Genomic DNA, 23,100 nt, shown 5'->3' on the forward strand with positions numbered 1-23,100 from the left:
AATAATAATAATAATAATAATAATAAGCATGAGAGCTAAAACATTACTAAAGAAGTCGATTTACAACAAAAGGTAAGAGTTAAATGGCGTAAATTCAAATCAAATACAATACAGCTCTTTTTGGTTGCGTGTATAAAAAGAAAAGTTCATGCCTGAAACATTTATTTATTGTATACTGAGCTTCTCTGACAACCCAAAAGACAAGATCTCACATGGTCTCATAAGAAAAAATATACAGCCATTGCCACTGACCACCACCACTGGAATGCAACCACAGCTAGTGAAATGTGCCACAGTAGTAAAACTACCTACAGTACATCAACAGCCAGTGAAGTGTGCCAAAACCTCCAAATAAATACATCCCATACGGTAGGCACCCTTCCACAGTTACTGCAGTTAAACCAGGAAGTTGTGTACAGACCCATTATGGAACTTACCAGATGTCATCACTCTCGTCTTGAATAACATGCACACCCACCCTGTTACCTCTTATCTGGCACTTTCACGCTCAAGCGAAGCACTCTGATAACACGACAGAGAGATGGTATGACACACAACAGTGCCATGTATAGCACAATTTTGATCAAGTCAGCACATTCCACAATGGAAAAAGCAGAAGATTCTCATCCCAGTGTGCAGACAATACCTTCAACAAGTCATCTGTTTGCCCTTGCTTCATGGAACATAGGAAACAACAAATGTGGGCAACAAGTGACCTGTGACTCAGGAAATAAATGTTGGGAAAGCAGATCTAAAATTGCAGAAGCAGCAGTGAATTGCTAGTACTCCTGAGAGTATTAAAAAGGATGTCTGGTATTACATGAGCATATTTTAGTGAATATTTTCCACAGATAAATAAACACGTTTTACTGGCAGGTTTTAAAAAAGAAATCCTCCTACCTCACACAAAAGCAGGAAAGTCAATTTTGTAATAATCAGCAATTTTAGGCTTTTATTTAAAAATCCAAAAAAGAAAAAGCTTTTCAATAGCTTTTCTATTATTTAGATTAGAATAAAGCATGTTGTATAAATCTTTTAGAAAGTTAAAGGAGACATATCATGCTTTAAAATCATTCAGTAGTGGAACTGCGATGCTTTGGTCTGAATTTCTCCTTATTGTAACTCCACAAACCCCTCTTTCACCCCTTTTCTGAAATGTATCTCAGATCAACTAATTTTGAGGCTGTCACAAATAAATGCAAACACCGATCAATTCTAGTTTGATTGAGGAGTTTACAGCATAGTAGTGCAGAAAATTTTTGTTTAGAAATGAATTAAAAGATACCAACAATGGAAGACTTGTCCATCTAGTCTTACATGTTGGAGCCAGACACAGAGCGAGAGGAGAATGAAGACCATCAAATTGTAGTTAGTAAATCCATATGGCAATTTTGTCGCAAATACTATGATGTAGAAGTTTAGAAAATATCAAAAATAGAGAAAACAAGTAAAAAATATGTGACCATAAAATATAGACATCTATGCATCACTCGGAATGATGAAAAAAGACTAAATTCAATTTTTTAAGAAACTCTAAGAATGCAAAAAATGTGTTAAACAGCTAAAAAAAAAAGTGGATTTTGCATGATATGACCCCTTTAAAATATGCTGACATTGTCCATTAGTGCTGACTGATGTTATTGATCTAGCGGTTGACTCACCTGTCTGTAAATCGGCGAATAGGTTCATTTAGCATTAGGCCATGTGGTGAGTGGGTGAAGGCTGGTTGGCGCAGCAGGCGGTATCGTAGCGGCTGACAGTGCCTGCAATGCAAGCAGTCTGGCTTGGATGCCAATAGAGTTGCGTCAATCTCCAGGTGTTGCTCCATGGTGTAAATTTCTACTCCATACACCTCTTCTGCTATGTCCAGTTTCAAAGTCAATGGAGTATCACAGAAAACATTACTGGGGCCAAGTGAAACGTTGTTCCCACTGACAGTCAGCAGCAAGATGTCATGAATCGCAGGCAATGCCGTTTCCTCAGGGCTGAAAAATGTGACCCACACGGTCAAGGAATCAGGTACCACAGGGTACAAGAACTTCAGCTGAAGCATACAGCCGTTAGGAGGGCACTCAGACAGACCAACAAGACCTTGCTCAGTCCCTGCGTTGGGGCTCCATGTGCGCACACTTGGCTCACATGCCTGTTCCACATCTGGCGGGCCTATGGGACAAGTTACAAAAAGACTTGTAAACAACATACAGGTTTCAAAAAGATCCAACATTAAAACATTATTTTGGCCATTTTCAAAATAATTGTATTTTTTATGATACTAAACAACGAATGTGTTTGAAGATGCATGTGTGTCAAAAACAATCGATTTGTATATCCTTAAATTAAATTCATGAAGCTGTTTTTACCTTAACATTTTTGTTGCCTAATTTAAAATAATAATAATAATTCCAATGTTGGATGATGATGAGCACAGAACTTTGCATCAGTCATGTTTTTGCTGTTTGTACAGGTCTTGCGACATCAAGGTTGAGGTGAAACTAAGAGGTCATTGTGAGTCCATCTGCAGAGGAAAGGCAGAGCTGAGGTGTGTAGCTTCTGAGAGGGGCCCTGCGCAGGGCTCTCACTTCAGCGCAGTCATTACAACCTCAAACAGTCACACTCCTGCCATATTTGGAGTCCACACACTGCTAACGCGCATTATCCCAAGTGACGTACACTAACATTCATCAAGCACTTTTTTTGAAGCCAGCAAGCGGTAGACACTATGTTCTCCCTCAATTTCCTTTTGTGCAATTCCAAGCTGGCAACCAACGAAGCCATTTGCTAACCTCATTTCTGGGCACCATGCAAAATTCCAGTGTTTAATCAAGTGAGGATTGAATATGGATTCCAAGCCACATTATCTCAACACATTTATTATTGTACTGTAAATGTGTGTGTGTGTGCGTGCATGTGTGTGTGGCCAGAGTGGATGTGAATTAAAAAAAAGAAAAAAACAGAAAGAGTCGGTGGAGAAGAGAAGAGATAGAAAAAGCGGGGGAGGCTGGAAGCGAAAGAACTAAGGTGCTCCAAGTGCTTGGCTGAGCTCCGCACATGTAGTCCTGGCTTTCTGAGTATATTTTCATTAGGTTTGCAGAGAAAGAAGCTGTAGCCACTGAAAATATTTTGTAATGTCAGCTGTTATGATGGGCTCCCCTCTTGCCTTGGCGCTGTGGCTAATGTTATTGAAGATTTAAGAGGAGACAGAGTAGAGGTGTCGTCCATATGTGTAACCTAAAGCAAAATAAATTCTGTTACAGCCAAGCAAAAATGTACCTATGGATGTCAATCCAATCCATGAGAGCAGGGGATCAAAACCACCGTGAATTCTATCCAATACACACCTAGATATAAATGAAGCAGTCATCTGAACTAACTATAAAAAACAGATTGAGACCATAGAATTTCAGCCTTTTAGCCACGCATTTACTGCTGTATACAATAAATTAAAAATCTAAAATATTTGACATTCCTATAGAAACAGAAGGGCTGCTGTAGCTCAGTGGTCAGTGCTGCATTCATAATATCCTGAGGCTCCAGGTTCGAGCCAGAGTTGCTTCAGAAAGGAATATAAAAACATGAAAAGGTCTCAAAAATAACCATGCAGACCTGAGGTTTAGAGTAGAAGTAGTATCAAAGATGAATAACCTTTGACTTACTATCATATATCTCTTGGCTACGACTGACCCCTGCAGCATGTTGTAATTCATCTGACTGGTTGAGTTATTGGAGACATACAGTATAACAGTTGTATAAAAAAACAAGTTCTATAATTTAAATAAAGTAAGTTAAATTCATCAGTGGTCAATATCAATAGTTGCATGTGAGTCTCCAAATCCAAGTATTTTTTACAAGATTTAGCCCAAAGCCCGTTTTTGATCACAAGTTTACTTTCATCCTGAAGACCGTTCTTTTACACATGCTGATTAAAACCTGTTTTTTTAAAGCTCTCATTAGTGAAACTTGTGAAAACAAACTAGACTATGTCAAAGCAAAGGTCCAGACTTGCTGCTGGAGTTGGCCAACAGTCTTATTAATATCCAGACCTGAGAGAGCGGTGAATAAACAGTTGAGGAAATGTCAGAGTACGCACGTGTTATGCTTTCTAAGAAATATCTGGACCTGGCTTTTACCGATTATTGCCACAGTGTTGCACATTTCCTCACTTTAAAATGCTAACATCAATCCTCTACAACCTTTAGCTTTGACAAACAGACAAACACAGAGACACTTTGCAGACTCAGATTACTTCATTGGAAAAAATAACAAACTACTGCTTGATTAATAATATCTTGACAAAGTCCATAAAATAATAACTTCATATCCAAGTAAAATGACTGAAATTACCTGAAACTAAATGTTATTTGTATTTATTTGACCAATATTTGCTTTTGATAGCCAGATAATCATAGATATTTCCCCTTAAGAAATAGCTAAAATCCTTGACAATTATGAACAAAGATTATTCTTGCACTTTGTTACATTGTTTATTTTATTTCTATTAGTTGTTTATATTAAACAAGTTAAGCATTAAATACAACCACAGACTTTTATGCTAGATAGCTGCTAACTGGAAAAAAAGTTTGTACTGATACTGATACTTATTCAGGTTCCACTCTTGTTAGTGATGCTACTTAATAATGTTAATTGTCATTTTGTTAAATACAGTATGCTGAATTAACTGTCAATAAGTCTTAAATTTATATTGTATTTTTTATTGGATTTGATACTAGCCCTAGTCAAGTTTGTGTTTTAGTTTGCTCTGACTTGTTTTCTGTTTTCTAACTAGTTGTGTCTCTTTTAGTTTGTTTTTATCTAAATAAAGAACTTCTTGGTTTTGTTCCTCTCATCTTGTGCCTGTCAGCCTAAACTTGGCCTGAACTTCGTCATACACAGTCGTAACCAGGGTAGTTTGAACACTGTTTATTTTCCCATATCCTGGAATTCATATTCATGGGAAGTTGTCCTCTTTTTTTTCCTTTTTTTATATTAGTGTTAAGTTTATTTTTCTTCACTCCAGCAATATTTCTCTTGTGCATTGGCATGTAAAGATTTATTTAAGGTTTTCTGGTTCATCTGGCACCACAGTTGTTTCCATCTCAAACTTCTGTGCAGAGACAGTCCACAACTCTAAACAGGTGTAATCTATAGGCAGGAATAATAAACAAAAGCAAGTTGACAAACACAAATATTACTAATTCTGATTTTTTTATAAGGAGATATCAATAGCTCATGTACATTTGAGTTACATTTAGGACCTGTAGTTTACCCGAATGTACATAGGAAGTTTGAAAATGTTGGAGACAAATACATCATCACAGCAGGACAGCAGCTGTGGTATCCAGTGAGAAGCTGGTCCAAAGCAGAGTTAACAGAGAAAGAAAAGGGGGAGCTGCCTCAAAAAAACACCCATTCCAAGAGGGAAAATAAAGGGCAGTTTACACACAGCATATTAGACAAGTCCAGACTTGCCTCTGGTACACACATTACGATCAGTGTAAAAAAACAGATATTTCAAACATTTGTGTGATTTTTTTTTTTTTTTTTTTTTTTTTTTTTTTGTATGTAGTCATATTTAGGTTTTGTAGGTTACACCCTATTAACGGTTTGGCCAGAAATATATAGAATGTATCAATTATATGCAAGAGTGACATGTATGCAGTTATGTTTACACTTCCCTGAACCAATTTCTCAAGTTTCTTTGTATCAACCATTCACTGCGCAGTTTGTTTGCTTGTGTTCTTTCAAACAATCACCATATATCTGCATGACAAATCCCAACTCCTAAATCAAAGTACAAAAAAATTTAAAAAAATAACAGCTCAATGAGCTAAAATTGGACGATGTGAAACATTTAGCTGCTAGTTCTGGCATTAAAGTGCATTTTCCTTTTAAATAAATGAATAAAACGAATTACATGAAATGAAAATTGATCAGTTTTCTCAAATCTGATGCGGAAATGGATGGAGAAACTCTAAAGCCCATCAACAACAGAGCCTGGTTAAAACCAGACCCTTTTCCTTCGCTTTACTTCGTATAGAGGGTCTGGACTCTCGGCTAGTGAGAAGCGATTCTTGCTGGAGGCGTGGCTTCTGCTGAAGTATAAAATGATTGGACCTGTTGGCCGTGACACATGTGTATGCCAGCTCCACTGTGAAGGAGGCTAAGCTAAGAAGCTAACCGAAAATGGAGTGCGCTGTAAACAAGCCTACTGAGAGGAGAGAAGTTCCGAGCCGAATGAGACGACTGTAAATGAGAGCTGCTCCTTTGTCAGACAAATTTAATAAAATTTGGAAGACTTATCAACACGGACTGGCTTCATTCACTTCCTCCACTGCCATTGTTTAGCTAACTTGCAGACACTGCTCAGAAAACTAACGTCATTCAAAACTCCGCCTTCTGTTTGCTGATTGGCCCAGGTGAAATAAACTACCAGCAGACACTGGGCAGAAAATTCACTTTGTCGTTCAAAACTCTGCCTTCTGATCTCTAATTGGCCCGAACGAAATTCTGCTGAAAAAATTTATTGTCAATGGGAGAAATCCCAGAAGGAGCAGTGAAGGGAAACTAGAATTGAGTGGAACTGCAAAGGAAGGCAAGGGCCAGGCTACAACAGACATTATCATCAAAAGTGTATAACTCATTTGTTGTTTGTTAGCAGCACAGTAAGTATGTATAAGCTGCATATAGACAGGTGTTAAAGACCATTAGACCAGTATGTTTATGTTTACTGTATGTGTGTGTGTGTGTAATTTCTGCCAGATGTTGTTTGTGTGAATAGGTGCACACTGTAATCACTGTAGTGTTAATGAAGCTCAGCACACCGTTGGCGAACTCCATTTATTTCTACTTTATAATAATTTGCTTGTGTAACGGAGCAAGGATGAAAGACAGACACAATGAATTATGATCTGAATCAAATTCAGTGCTAAAGGAGACATGTCTTGCTTTTCAATCCTTCTTTTTCACATTTGAATCATTCAGTTGGGGTGTATATAAAGTGGAACTACAACACTTTGGCCTGAATTCCTCTTTATTGTAACTCCACAAGCCCCCTTGTTACACCTTTTTTGAGGTGTGTCTCAGATCAACTTGTTTTGAGGCTGTTTCTTTAAATGCAAACGAGGTGCTTCACAGCCTGCCCCCCTCCAGTTTCAATACCAGTCCATTCTTGTTTGATAGAGGGGTTTACAACTATGTAGCAACACGGAATTCATTTTTATATATTTAATAAAAAAATATCAACAACGGAAGACTTGTCCATCCAGCCTTATTTGTTGGAGCCATAGTTTGACCCAGAGTGAGAGGAGTATGAAGATGACCAATTTGTAGTTGGTAAGTCCAGACCTCATTTAGAAGCTTCATCGCAAATGCTGTGACATAATAGTTCAGAGAACATCAAAGAAAATAATGAAAACTGAACGGGTTGAACAATATGACCCAAACAGATTACAAAGATATCTTTGCAGCACCAGGATATACTAAATTAAAATTTTCTGCACTCCTAGAAACTCCAAGGACACAACTAAATGCATGGCTAAAAATGGGAATTTTGCACTATATGTTCCCTTTAAGTAAATTAAGCTGCAATAGTTGTTTGAATAAAAGTAGTCTAGCATAAATTAAATATAGATAAATTGCTTTTAAAATTAAAGTACAATTTAGTCTAATTAATATGATTAAATTTTCTGTCAAAATGCATTCTGCAAGCCCATGATGAAATATGTTTTTGAGCATACACTCTGAATATATGCAAGTTTATGTGGCTATCAAAGGCACAAGTTTTTGATTTACCCAAGTTAGTAAAATGGAATGTGTCAGAACTGCTCCTATATCTGCATGTTAACTTATACACTCACAATAAATACTGGAGCACATAAACATCTACATTCACATTAGCTCACTTGTGAATTTTCCAGTGATATTACTTGGAAACTGGCTGTGGATATTTGCTGGAACTTTTCTTAGAATATCTCCAGAAAAATGACAGGACTGCGGTACATGTGTGAAAACAGCTAATGCGCCTAGCTTGGGTCTGGGCTACGGAATTATCCATCAGCATTGATCTCACATTATGCAAAATGAAACTTTTTGAGCATTCAAAGAGCAGTAAAAAGATTTGTTTCTATATTTTTGAAGGAAGCCTTAATGAGTCTGAGCAGGAAACACATCTTCATCAAAGTTGTTCTTCTTAACAGAACTCTTAAAGCATTGTGTTGCTGACTGTGCCTGCCGTCTAAATAGTTTTAATAAAAAATGTTTAAAATTTTGTATTAGAGTCCATAAAACAGAACAGCATTCAAACAGAGCTGCAGATGTGTGCTTATAAAACACAACTGCAGAACAAATGTAAAAGTAACTCAAAGTTATATCCATCTTTACCTGAAGCCTCAACAAGTCTGTGTGTCGGGAAACACTTTTGATCAAGGATACTCTGAAGCAATATGTTGCTGTTTGTGCCCACAGTGTCAACATTAATGAAAAAACGTGTTTTTTTTTCTGCAAATGGTAGTGTTCTGAACATCATGTACATCAGGGGTCTCCAACCAGTACCTCCTGGACTCATTTAAAGTAGCTCTTCAGTGCTTATGAAAAATTAAGAGAATCAAAATTTAATTTGTCACTGGCCAAACAAACTTTCATTTAACTCCAATCAGTCTATAGATGTCCCTTCCCCTTGGTTGTCAAACAGTTTAGGGCTCAGCATGGTCAATCGGCAGACAACGCACAGTTACGTGACTGTTTGGCATTCGTTTTTACACACACTTTTCATAGAACCTTGAGACAAACTGTGCCAAACTTCTGGGAAACCCCTCCTGCTGCAGGATATGTCACTACAGGGGGTTTCTTCCCGCTGGGGAAAAAATGTGGGGGAAAAAAAAATCAGAGACCCCTTACCCAAAGTTATTTGTGCGCAAATAGCAATTGCAGTTAAACCCTAAGTTATTAGTGTAAAATACAACATGATATGAATTGATAATCACAAAAAGCACATTTGTGTAAATTCAGTGTTCTTTGTAATAGTTTTGTGTGAATTGAAGACAGAGTTTTTTTTGTGTAAAACAAGCTTATTCCAATGGTTTTATATTTTAAATTAAATGTTGCAAAAAGTAGCTCTCGGACAATTTCTTTTTGTGAAAGTAGCTCTTAACGAGAAAAAGGTTGGAGACCCCTGATGTACATATGTAGAGCTGCAAATAAAATGCGATCCTGGCCAGAACAGCAATAAAAAGAAGCAACGATGGAACTGTTTTTGTCGCTGGAAATACATAACTTTTAAAACCATGCAAGCGTGCCTGTGTTGTGGTTCTAACGTTGAAAAGTGCACTTGTAGCTTTTTTAGTGCCTACTGTATTAATCAACCTCGGTTTGGGGTTTGAGCCATTATGTGGATTCTGTGGTACAATGCACCACCATCCACTGGGAAGCAGCCTGTATGATCCTTCCATGTTGTCTTGTGGCCCAAGTGTCATAAATCCAGTGAGTCATTCGTATTATTTTAGGATTGAGTCAGTCACTGAAATTTGTGCATGGAGCCTTAACTCTGAAACCAAACACCAGATAAACCTTAAATTGTGTAATCATTCTTTAAGCTGCAGATCAAAGGGAGAATGTGACTTTGCTTTTTCACAGCATTTGCTTTTGTATGAAGAGCTTATCACAATCAAACAAGCTGACCCCTACTTGTCATTTATTGCTTAAGTATGTATGATGTTCCAAAGAGGCTTTCAACATCAAACCAAATGCTGCCCTTCAATAAAAGCATAGAGAGTAAAAAAACTACTATACCTTCAGCCTCTCGAGGGGACCAGTGTCCAGAAGGATCGCACGGTCGTGGAGATGAGGAGTTGGAGGCATACTGTAGAAGAACTCCCCCCTCAGTACATTTGTCACACACTGATCCCACTTCTCTAGGAAACCAACAAGTAGAAACAGTAACCAACTTAGATACAGACCATAAAAATATAGCTGAAGATGTATCACAGGCTGCAAATACATGAAACAAAAACGTGCCTTTAAGTTCTAAAATGGTCACAGTCAAAACAAGCTGCTAATTAAATCGTCCACTAATCTCTATCAGCTTTTCACCACTTAAACTAGTGTGCGATAATTAATTTTACCTGTCGTAAAACTGTCCAGATATTGGTGGGAGCCATTCCAGGGTGATCGAGTTATGATGTTGCTCAACAACTTGGGGCGCCATCGCCACTGGGGTAGGTTTGGAGGAGGGTTGCCACATCTGGTATGCAAGATCCAGGTAGCAGTGCATTCTAGCCACCTGGTTCAATGTGAATGAATCGGTACAACTATCATCTGTGAACAAAACATGTATATTGTGAGTGTTGGAATAAGATTTTAAGGCTGATTAATCTGTTAAAATACCAGTTGGACTTTTTGTGAAATGTGTGTGAAAGCCATTGCTTCGTTAAACAACATATTTTAGTCAGTTTGAGTTTGACGCCAGCACTGAATTTCAAAGTAGAACACAAAAGGAAAGCCTGAAACATTTCTTACAGAAAATATTATTTGGTATATTGCAAATGAATGAGAAAAACATCAAAACTTTTTTTAGTGCTTTGCAAAAAAAAAAAGACTAATAAGTCATGCGTAAAAAAAGACACCTGTTTATTTAGCAGTATATCTTTTTCTATGCAATGAAGAAAAAAAAACGGCTATGGCATAAATCCGGAGACATGAAAGAATTTTCCTCCTGCTGAGTTATTTTAGTGTTTTTCTCTAAATCTCCACATACTGTATGCCTCCATGCTCACCAAATTCCTCCGCGGTGATCAGTTTCAGTTTTTGACAGGTACAGCTGTAAATTTTGCGCAGTTAAGAAATAAAAGCCACGTGAGGACCCCATCTCACCTGCGTAACTCATGTAGTTGTTAAACGGCGTGTGCGTGAAATGCTGAGAGCCACAGGTTTCGTTTCCTGGTTCGGGATCGTGGCAGCCCTTGTATTTTGGCGTGGGGTTCGTGTCGGCACACAGATCTCCCGTCACCATCGAGGGCTCCGTTTCCAAGCATGCATCGTTGCACGAATCAATTTCTGATATGCCTCGGAACACGTGGTACAGGCCCAGGCTATGTCCGATCTCATGGACCATGGTGTCAGTGTGGCCGAACGTCCCGTAGAAGGAAGGATTCAGAACAATTCCACCTGAACAAGGACAGAAAAGGCAGAGAAATGTATAAATGCACATAGATGTAACTACTCACAGGGTTGTAAGAAAGACAAAGAGAGCTTGATTGGTCTGCATTACTCAAAGTCAACAATCTGTGTGTGTGTTTACTGTGAATGTATGTGAGTTTTACTGTACGTGTGCATGGATGTGTGAATCATTTGTTTCCTACCCAAATGTGTAAGGGCTTCTTTGTCCCAGGGCCAAGTGGCAACCCCTGCCAGATCTTCATCCGAAGAATTGGCAAAAAAGACATTCAGGTGAGTCGAACCATCCAAGTGTAGAATCTCTTTTAGCTCTTTTACATCAAAATAGGCTCTGGAAAACAGGAAAAAAAAAGATTTCACATTAAGGTAAAGTCTCTATAATGAAAATTATATTTTATTAGGAACAAGTAGTCCATCGTGATAAAATTCTGAGAATGAAATAAATGGCTCAGAAACCCTTTTATGACTTATGTGCATGTTATGGTTAACCATCTGCTTCACTACGAGGTCTGCTGGATGTAAATTTTGTTTTCAACAAGGCTTGGGCAAATCTGTTTGCAGCTGTCAGTGTGTAGGCCAAGATTTTGTCTTTGTCCAGTTCACGTGTGATAAAAATCACTTGCATGCTATGCTGCACAACAATGTTAACATCCCTCACCATTTGAAGTTTTGCAACAACAAATATCTTTTTAATTTAGTAAAATGTGGACATTTGATGGTTAGTTGGGCAGAAATGCCCATGAGAAAATACAGTAAACACAGTATTGTTGATAACACTTAACAAGCATCGTGAAATATTGCTATATTGTTTTGCCATAAATTGGGCATGTTATTGTCACATCTGTTTACTTAAAAATATCCTGCGACAAATGATGTCATATCAGCCTGTTGAAGAGGTGTCTTATTTTGAAGTATTTTAAACAGTACTCCTTCTGACATCAAATAAAGGACTGGTGGGTGTGGCTAAGTGTAGAAAAAGGGGTGGGGCTAGCACTAGGACATGTTTGTAGTAGACACTTTAATATAAATCCAGGCTGGACCAGAAATATGCTGATAGCAAAAAATAAATAAATAAATAAACATTTTATTGGTCATTTTTTATTCTGAATGAAATAAAATATAAAACTTTTTTCTTTATTGCCTTAAATATACATGAAATAGTATTTTATGTTTATTTAGTTGCAAGAGGCCATGAATACTAACCACAAGAGAAAAAAATGCACTGTAGCAGATTTAGCTACTGAGTAAATTCCATCTGTGAGCCATGTGGTCCAATACAAAAATCTTCCTAAATTTTGATTAAATTAATATTAATGCACATTACTGTGGCAAAAAAAAAGACATTTTACTTACATCTATTTCAGTGCATATATTACCTTTAATATTCTGAAAGCATACTAGTTTAGCATGACTCACACAAGTCAGCCTGAGACTTCAATTAATGGTTAGGTAGCTCCCTCTTTAAGGCCTAATGTTTTGTCTGAGGCCCTGGGAGCCATAAGTGTAACACTAATGATTGCAATCACTCAACATAATGAGATATCTTTGCATCAGTGAAACTGTCATTCACTTTGTGAACACGTTTTGTCTGTGAGCCTGGCTGGTGGTCCTGGCAGGCAGAATCAACAAGATCAGTCTTCTTGGAAGAACAAGTAATCTGTTGCACATGTTGAGATGATAGTTTAGTCTTTTTCTTTGACTTTTAGAGGGCTTCGGAGAAATATATTCATTGGGAACACAAACATCAGTTTGCTTGTTTTTTAAATCGGAAACTAAACATAACAAATTTGGCACTATCACAAACTAGATCTTCATTGGTTGTTTTGACCCTGTTTGTGTTGGCTGACTTGTTTAGTACTTGTGTTTTGCATTTTTGTCAAGAAAATGTGCAAAGTGAAAAGCTAATTTTCTCAAATAGAAAAACTTGTTGAAAAAATCTCTTACTGCTTTTCTGTTGTCCAATGTGTTTATTTTTTTGTGATTTTTTTTTTCAATGTTTCATTTCTGCATACATGTCAAATCTATAATCAAAGCGTTTTGCTACTTATTTTAATTCCAATTCAAAAGTAACAGACACACAATAGGGTGTGGTCTAAAAACAGAGGTGGTCAGTGGGACAGCAAAAACAAATGATACAAGGCCACTGTTTTTAATAATTTAAGGAATTTCATTATTTCCTTAATAAATATTTGTTCAGAGTTTTTGGACATGCACAGAGATGAAAAGGGTCAAAGGGGTTTGATGCTAAACTGATTGAAGCAGCTGAGAATGAAAACGGCACTTCCACTCTAGGTCAAAATGTTTCAAATTGTTTCAGGTTCATTAACACCCTTTGGTCCTGTAACGAGCCAAACAAGAGCGGGAACACAAACAGATTTAAAGTTGCTCAATTGTGGAATTTTGTTTCCAGTTTCAAATGTTTGTTGGTATTCTTGTGAAAATTTAGATGAGATTTTGTCTTTCTGATCAATAACCAGTTAATTTAGTTTAAAGGTTTACATAGTTGCACTGTCTAGACTAGTGGTTCCCAAACTTCTCAGCTTTTGACCCACAAAATACCAGCAGCAGAGACCTGTGACCCCAGCTGTTGTTGGTTGATGAACATTGTTTTCATGTCAAATAAACAGGAGAAAAGTAACAATATTTATTACTCTCGTTTTGTCCATTTTAGGTACACAAACTTTACTCTTTTGTAACAGCAAAGGCAGAATATTGTTGTTAATTGTAATTTTTATGTAATTAATTCAGAAAATCTTTTCAGAACCCCACCTTGATGTTTCAGGACCCCACTGTGGGTCCCGACCCCAACTTTGGGAACCACTGGTTTAGAATTTTCAAAATAAATAAATTAATAAAAAATAATAATAATAATAATAATGATAATCTATCTATCTAAGTATAATACTCAAACATCTTTGTCAATTTTCCTGCCACAGGTGTTTATTTTCTGATACCTTTTAATAATTTCACCTTCTCATAATTTCCCATCTTTATTCTTGCCTCTCATTTTTTTTTTACTTAATAGGTCACTTGGAAAAACCCATGCTTTTGATATAGTCTGTAAAACCACGTTTTAGACTTATGAGAAAAAGAAGGTTTTAAAAAGCTACGAAGAGAGGGATTGTGGACAAAAGAAACTTCATTATTTAAGAGGGCGTAAAGCAGCCCATCGTGTCAAGCTTTTTACTGTATACCTAAAACATATTAAATACCTTTATCAATTCACATCCACATATAATTCATGTAAATCTGTAAATTTGCCTTGGAAACATATGTTTAGGTCAAATTATTGGAAGGCTGAGATGAGCTGGCATTGCAGTGACGGCCTCACAACCCTTTGGAAATTGACAGGGGCCCTTGGCTTCCCTGTCATTGAGTCGATCAACATCACAGACCCTAAACCCATCATTCATCTCTGGGTTTATTACCATGCCTGCACTCTCTTCTTTAACCTTCCAGCTTAGTCCTCAGAGAACTATTTCACTTCAAAGGAGAAACTGTGCGCTAAAATTGTAGAAGATCTTTTTGCGTGTTGTTTTAGCACACTATATCAAATTATATGCAGTGAGCGAATAAATGAGTCCCACGCTAAACTGTCCCATTTTGGGTATAAATAGAAGAACCTCTTCATCAGCACCCTCTCATCTGCCTTCTGAAGTAAAATTGCTTTACCATTGCATTATCAGTCAAATTGCCTGGGGTGCAATATTTACAAAGACCACCAGCAGCATCTGGACACATTATCCTGTCATAGCCAGATGCAACTCCCCTGCATTCCAACATTGGTCTCAGTACCCCCATCTCCGCAACCCCAACCCCCTCCTTTCACACCTACCAGATCTACATAAGTCCTCCTTCTACCTCAGACATTCTCCAGTCCATATAAAAGCTCAGGCGAAACTTTGACAACAGGTGTTTTTATTAGGCTTTAAAAAGGAAGTGTCCTGGTAGTTGTGCTCAGACACTTAATTATGGTTTAAGAGACAGAAGGGTGAAGGTTTAGATGACCGACTGTAAAACAAAACAAGTCACAGGCTTAAGAGGTTAGCTCCCTGCACTTAGCTGCAATACGGCAGGGAAACGGAGTGCATGAAAGACACAGGGTGGTCCACCCATTAAATTGCCAAAGAAAGAGGTGTAGGCTAATGGCTATGGAGCAAAAAGGACTGAGAAAAAGAGGTCAAGCGAAAATAATTGACCTAATTTCCCTCAACATCACCAAGCCAAAACTTGAAATATATTCATTTAATAACTTTCTTGAGAAGTTTTTATATAAATCTTTATATTGACTGAAAGGTCATCCCGAAGTGTCTTTAATTTAAGGTACTCACAAAAAGTTCTAATAAAACAATTATCTTCTTCCGAGGATGTTTCTTATATAAAACTGTTCTGGGGAAAAAAAACACTCATAACTGATTATTTGCTAATAATTTCTAACTCTGTAAAAAATTTAAGTACTTTCAAAAAAGGTCATCTGCTCACACAAAATCATTACTGAAACCTTAGTGAAAGGTGTGAATTGCTCAGTAATCTCTTTGAATAAAAAAAACAATTTTAAGCAATTTCATTTTATATCAGTTGTGTTTCTAAAGTGTTTGTGTGTTAAAGTATACATTTATCAATGACAGGAAACCATGTTTCACATCATACATCTAAAAGAAGCAGCCGTGTTGGTTTTCTTTCTGCCAATGGTCAAAGTTGTAGTTTTCTTTGTCTCTTTACTCTTTGGAATCATCTTGTTAATGGAAATTTTAGCATGACAGATGCTTAGTCTCTATTTACAGCTCGAATGGTCACATGGGCTGCTCAAAAAATGTTTCTTGTGGACTGAAGACAGAAGGCAAAATGTACTTTTACATCTGTATCCCATAGGATACTATTGACACGATGCATTCTTCTGTTCCTTAAGTCACACTTCAGTCATTATAATGGAATGCCAAAGTCCTGCCCTAAACCTATTTTTTAACAATACTATAACACTAAAAACCACATCCTAACCCACAAAATAGTACTTTTCCTCATTAACAAGAATTCTCATCCTGTCCGATTTTGGATCCAATCGGAATGTGTAAACACACAAACAGAAAAACACAATGCAAAAAGGCAGAAAAAAAACACAAATGGTAAGAAATAAACTTTAAAAAAATTAATTTTAGACCCAACAACTATTGCTCCTCTGCATTGTTTGCCCAGAATTTCATAAGGAAGAATGTCAAACTGTGTGTAGCTCAGCTCTCTGCAGACATAAAACAGTCACAACAAAATAAACGATCACGGGATGATTATATCTACAATTAGGGATGGGAAGTCTCTTAGAACTTTTATTCCATTTCTGTCTTATTTTATTTGCTATATTCTACAGAAAACTTTATCAACAGTTGACCTCTAAACAAAGTAGTTAGCTGCCACTTAATGTATGAGTTTCTGCTGATGACTTAAGTTGAAAGGATTTGTGGGCATTTAAACATAAAATAATGGTAAACTCATCTGGTATTATTGCTGATGTTTTTAATTAAATGTCATTATCAAGCTATTTTCAGAATTTGTGCTAAGACTAGCAATTCTTTTATCGTGATTATGACCAAAAACCGTCTTATTTCAAGCCATCAAAAAGACCCAAAAAATCCCATACATTTTGATTACTCATTTATTTTTTACTTTCTCTCGTCCTTACACATCAAGCAGCAGAAAAAAAATACTGACAAATATTTAGAACTTTTGCTTCTTTACCCATGAAGCTCCCCCGTGCTCTCCACAAAAATGTCTCACTTTACTGTGCTAAGTTTCAGCGCACAAAGAAACAAACAATTCTGCCATTAGAGGTCTGGCAAAAACCTTCTTACAGCAAATTCCAGAGATTTATTTTCCTTACCAGATTTTACTCATCATCTACAAACCACAATGGAGAAACCACAAAAACAAACTTCCATTTATTTGTGACAACCTATGTACTATCCTGAATTAGCCATTAAAAAATAAGCTCTTCTTACACATGTAACTTTATTATTATAAAAATAAATTTGTGACTATCTCTAATTTATGGGAAATGCATTAACCAGTAAACTGTTTCAAGTATCCATGTTCAGAGAACATTAAGTGTTTCTCTGGGACACCTGTGAGAGCTTCTTCAGATGATTCGTTTTGCTACAAAAATCAATTTTACTGGCCTGTCTGGCTTGTTCTCTCCCTGCCCTCAAAGTCAGTTTGACTTGTCACTTTCTTTAATCCAACTCTCTTTTCCAATCAAGCAAAAATGAGCCATCTTGCCTTCTCATTTGCTGCCATTAAAATCACTCTAGCATTTGTTTTGCCTTTCTTAAGTGTGGAACATTGATGGAACCAGGCCAAGGCTAGATTGGACTAGCTGCCCCAGAGGATTTCCCAGGCCACACAGGCTGGGAGTTGGGTTACACTCAGCTTCAGTCCAAATGATCAGGAAGCAGTAGGACTAGACATTAACCAAAAACAATTCTTCAGAAGTCATTGTATGGAAAGAATTGCTGTTTAATTTTAGGAAGACATGTGAGGCTGCAGTGTGTAGTATAATGTCAACAAAACTATTCATCAAGTAAAGCTCAGATTGTTATAATTAGTGGAAGGTATTTTTGGTGAAGTTCTGTATTTGCTAAATGAACAAAAAGAAAACCATGTGCCATGTGAAATAAAGTGCAAAAAGGGGGGTCTTACTTGTGTGGAGAGGAGCGGTTGAAGCATGTCTTAGTCACATCCGTCACATGGGGATTGCAGCAATCACCTTGATCATACATGAAATTTTCCCAATTACATTCAGGGTCACATATACCGTTCCCCTGCTTGTGTTCAGGGCACTGGCTCCAGTATCCAGACATGCAGTCACCTGCATCATAGCCCGTCAGGGGGTGGTTGCATTCTGGATCACATCTATCATCACCAACTTTGCTGATATCACAGTTTGCTAGTATCAAGCGGTCACGTACAGAGGAATTTGTTACGTTATGAATGCTCAGCTCCCAGGATATATTGTGGCGACTAAAGGCCTCATTAAGCTGCTGGTGCTGCAGAATGATCTGGTGATCTGTTACAGTAGGCCTCTTCTTTGCGTCGTCCCAAATATTTATGACGCGGTATCGCACTTTCTTCGGCCGACGGAAGGTCCAAAGCTGGTTGTAGTTGTTTATGACGTCAACGTTGTCGCACACGGTTTGGCCGCAAACTGGGATCTCCAGAGTTGTATCCAACGTTCCTTCGGCATTTTCAACTCCTCCCATGCTGCCTAAGAATCCCAGTCGTCCACCTCCACCTTTCTCAGACTGTGGAAAACTGCCATCTTTTACCGTCAACCACTTGCGGCCTGGGTTCTCAAAGGTTTCACGAATGACTAACTGAGGTAGATCTTCGAGGTCCTCGTGGCCCTGCATATCCCTGATAATATCCCTCTGCTTTCGGGCTTGCCTCCATAAACTCACACTTTCCACTGCCCCTCTGTAGTTGTGATTCAGTGCATTTCCCCCAACCATCAGGACTTTGCACTTTTTGGTCAAATGACTGAAGACATCACCTGACTGTTCCCGACTGACACCCACTTGGGCTCCATTGATGAAGAGCTTCATGTACAGGCCATCGTACGTGACTGCCACATGTGCCCACTGGTTGGGCACGTAACGAACATTAGAGTGGATGGAAGTCGCTTTGTGAGCACGGTCAGTTTTAAGGGAGAAAAAGAATCGAGGGTCACGGTTTCCATGTTCGCTAACCGCCTGGATACCAAGCAGCCAACCTCGGTCACTGGAGGCGTAGAAGCATTTGTCGTACAGGCCTGAGGAGAGAATAAACAAAAGGGCACATTAATATATGTGTGCTTGGGTTTTAAGGTAAATATGAACAATGAAAAATTAAATGCAGTTTGTTTAGTTTTCTAAAAGAGTCAGGAGGAGCTAAACCCTTACTGACTTATAGTCTTTGCAAAATACATTTACTGATGTTCAATTACAAGCTGTAATTCTCGAATATTCTAAATTGTTATTTAAGAGAAAACAAGAATCAAACATGAAAAGTTCTTTTAATATCTAAGGGCGTGCTGTTCTGGAAATTGAGTTGAAGTGTATGTTTAACTAAGGGATACCCCATGGAAATCTCTCCTGTATATGTTTATGTGAACATTGAGTACATTTAAGTTTGTTCGTGTAAACGTCCCTCGCCAGTGGAGTTTGCCAGAAACAACTAGTTTCCTGCAGAAGCCTTATTTTTGTAGCGGTACCAAAAACACTTTTTTTTTCTTGTTTCACTTGGACTCTGAACGTCAGTTTCAGGATGGTAATGTGTTTTCACTTCTTAGGGGATCTCTGAATGCTAACTGTTTGTTGGTTTAGCACATGCTGAAATGCCTTAAAAGGTTCATTTGGGCATGGGGAAATTGTGTGTTCACAGGTGACCGAGCTGGACTCCAGTCTTGCAGCACTTCATGAGCTTTCAGGCAATTATACCTATTCACATCCAGACACTTAATCTATGACCTACACACCCGACTCCAGCAGGTAAGAGGTGTCCTTAACAGCTGCTATTGGGATCATTGCCTTGAATTTTGGTAATTACTCTTAATTCTTGTCTCTGGTACTTTTATAATTACGTGAAGCTGATTATCGCAGCGATGATAATGGCTTTGTCTCCAGCAGATATACACTCAGATGCCTTTGTTCCTCATCGATTAGACTTTCTTTAGCCTGCAGTAAGTGGTTGGTTAATGGTGCACAGACATCTTGCTAACTTTGACCTTTTTCTAACTAGATGCCCACACACTGTGCTTTCATTAATGTGGTGTTTTAATACATTAATATTCAAAGAAAGAAGGTTGGGTTCAGCATCAAGGTCAGTCCTCAGGTGGGTGGTGGTTTTGGGCTTTCCTACACACTGGAAGGAAAAAGCCTTCCATCTGTCACCTAACGCACTCAAAGCTAAAAGATGTGCTAAAATGCTCATAGAGCTTCTAATGTAAACAGCTGTCATAAATCCGCCATGCTCAATAAATCTAGTGCGCTACGCTTTTCCAGACCCAACACTGCGACTGTTCACACAAACACACACACATTTATATATGTGCACATACTTATGCAGGTGGGCATAAATATATATATTCTCAAGAACAAATAAACACTCCCACATGTGCAGATAGATTGAATAACACATTTGTACGTATGCAGAGACACACGCTTGCACGCGCACAGTCACAGTTTCTGTCAGGTTCAAGAGAAACCTTCCTTATACACTTGTCATTTTTTTTCTTTTTTCTTTTGATCAAAACACACCCAGAAAAAAAAAAAACGAGTGTGAAAAAACACACATGCACCCACAAAGAAAAAATGTCACAAGGACTTGATAAAAGGCAGAGAGGAAGGGAACAATGAGGGCACTGTTTACTTTTCAAATGTTTTGGGTGTGAGAGGTCAAGAAAGGCCCTTTTTATAGTTAATCTGAAGTGACCAAAAGCTATTATTCTGAGCAAGACGGAAAATTCCAGCGATATTTTAAACGCACAGCTAAGATAATATGTCATCACAACACTTTTGTCATCTTATTTCATCAAGATTTCTATCAGAATGAACAGGACTAAACTTCAGTTTAAATGACTAAAACACGATCGAGTAATAACTGCAATTTGACTTCATTTTACCAGAAGACGAAAAGTAAAACGATTTTTCCTCCACCTGTTTTTCAAATAGTGACACAGTCGTCTCTGAATCCATAAGTATTAAATCTGAGAACATTTATCGGTATTCAAGGACAGTCTCACACTTAAACATTATTAGTGAATCATCAAATACAGGACAAAATGAAACTGTGGCATTCATTATTACTAAAATTAAACGGCACTCTGAGCAAAACCCCTCTTCAAAGACTGAAGCCTCAGATTTTTTTTCTACGTATCTTTATTTGTTTTTAGTTACTGTACATTAAAAAATATCCCCCTGAAACTGTTTTGAAGTATCAGTGGAAAACATAACAAGCTGCATCTATATTTAAATGTTTTTGTTTGTAACATCACACTCGGTGAAAGCAGATATATCTGTTATCACAGCAATTATCAGCCAGCGTCTGCATATATTTGTCTACAGCAGGTCATGGAAGAATGCCTCCAATTCTGTCCTTTGTGATTTATGTTCATGGTTCTATGATGCGGGACACCCCAGCATGACCCAGAAACCAGCGCTAATAAGGCACAACAGAGTTTGCATGACATTTGGACACAAAGCTTGATGTAGTGATTGTAGGTGTTTCGGTTGGGTGTGTGAGTAAACATGTGGGTTTGAATTCTCTTTTAAAGTTGCGTTTGAATTCAAACTAAGAATCATTTATGTTTCACTTGACAGCACAAAACACAAAATGTGTTTTTATGCATTTTCATTTGATAAGGTGCCTGGGCTTTTAAATTTGAGGGTTTAATAAGCTGGTAATAAAGCACAACAAGTGCAATAGAGCTTGAACATTTGAGATCACTTTGGGATCTGTTAGATTCTCTAATTGTAATCTTAAACATTTTTAGACTTTGACCTGATTTATTGAACTACTGACTCCATTTCAAAACAGATGGATGACATTTGAAGTGCAACAAAAACAGCCATCCTAAATTTTCTTCAGCGTTTGAGTTTTAAACTCATGCACGTACAGAAGAATGGTTTTTCAAACATTTCATTGTCTAATTTCAATTTGGACCAGTCTAAAATTTGAGACCAGCAACACATCAAAAAATGAAAGAAAGACAAAAGCAGCGAGGAAGTTGTCACGTTTGGAAAACTCGGGGTCTTGTCTGTGCTTTTTGCAGATGATGTGGCTCCTTCGGTGTCTCTGGCCATGACCTTCAGTGTGCACTGGAGCAGTTTGCAGCCAAGTGTGAAGCAGCTGGGATGAGAATCAACTCTTTTAAGTTTGAGGCCATGCTTCTCAACCAGTAAAAAGGCTAAATGACCCCCCTATGGGTTGAAGGTGAGTCTCTGCCCAAAATCAGAGAAGATAAAGTATCTGTTCCCAAGTGATGATGGACGGAGCAGAAGACTTATCAACAGACTGGGGTCTCATCTGTAATATCAAGGGATCTGGGGTCAGATTTATAAAAACTGCGTACACACAATATGAGCCCAGAAACTTGTGTAAGCCACTTTTCACGCCAAGGTTGTGATTTATAAAATCCAAACTTGACGTGAAAATGTACGGTGCCTCAGCCAGCTCTGACGCATGCGTACGCTCATTTTGGAGACGTGAAACTGCGACACAGATGGTGAAGTGAGGAATCAGAGCCACAGACATAATGATCACTGTCAGATATTTAATTTCACTTCATAATCAGACTTAGATTTTTATTCAGCTTTATCATCATCTTTATTAACAGTATAATTTATGATTTTACTACGGAGCCAGAAGGAGCCTTGAAATAAAAAAAAATTAAATATTAAATAAAAGTTCACGCATCTCATTAATTTCTTTCCTCCTCCTCATGACCCTCACCCATAGACCCCTCCCCGACAAGAGACATTTCAACAGCACGGCATCATGCTTTGGGTACTCGCAGGGCGCGCCCACCCTCACCAGTGTGGACATTATAAAACTTCACTTTTTCAGGGTTCCTGCGGATCCTTAAAAAGTCTAATAAGGCATTGAATTGATCAGTCTAAAGATAAGGCCTTAATTAGCCTTAAAATGTCTTAAATCAATCTTTCAGAGGTCTTAAAAATGTTAACACGTTGTACATAAGATGACTAATTTGTCTCAAATATTACAATAAGTGGTAACTTTTATTTGTTCTTTTTAATCATATGTCTCTTACAGCTCGTTTTCTTTAAATGTTTGGCTAAAATTGTTGCTAACTGGGCTTTGTCCATGTGTGTTTTGTTGTAAATTTGGTCTTAAATTTCATTATAAGTGGCATTAATTAGGTCTTAAAAAGTCTTAAATTTTACTTGCCTT

General features: G+C 37.7%; 1 protein-coding gene across 2 annotated transcripts in view; it reads right to left on the bottom strand.

Moving 5' to 3' along the window:
* Positions 1-23,100, bottom strand: part of pappaa (pregnancy-associated plasma protein A, pappalysin 1a) — an 88,822-nt gene that overhangs the window by 56,104 nt on the left and 9,618 nt on the right. For both annotated transcript variants that reach the window (XM_014009390.1, XM_014009389.1), the window contains exons 2-7: positions 17,854-18,961; positions 11,352-11,497; positions 10,864-11,157; positions 10,116-10,308; positions 9,784-9,905; positions 1,662-2,163 (exon numbers count right to left, since the gene is read on the bottom strand). In XM_014009390.1, the coding sequence (XP_013864844.1) occupies positions 1,662-2,163; positions 9,784-9,905; positions 10,116-10,308; positions 10,864-11,157; positions 11,352-11,497; positions 17,854-18,961 (2,365 nt within the window). The remainder of the gene's footprint in view (positions 1-1,661; positions 2,164-9,783; positions 9,906-10,115; positions 10,309-10,863; positions 11,158-11,351; positions 11,498-17,853; positions 18,962-23,100) is intronic.

This window comes from Austrofundulus limnaeus, unplaced genomic scaffold, assembly GCF_001266775.1.
Source record: "Austrofundulus limnaeus strain Quisiro unplaced genomic scaffold, Austrofundulus_limnaeus-1.0 Scaffold57, whole genome shotgun sequence".
Taxonomy (NCBI): Eukaryota; Metazoa; Chordata; class Actinopteri; order Cyprinodontiformes; family Rivulidae; genus Austrofundulus; species Austrofundulus limnaeus.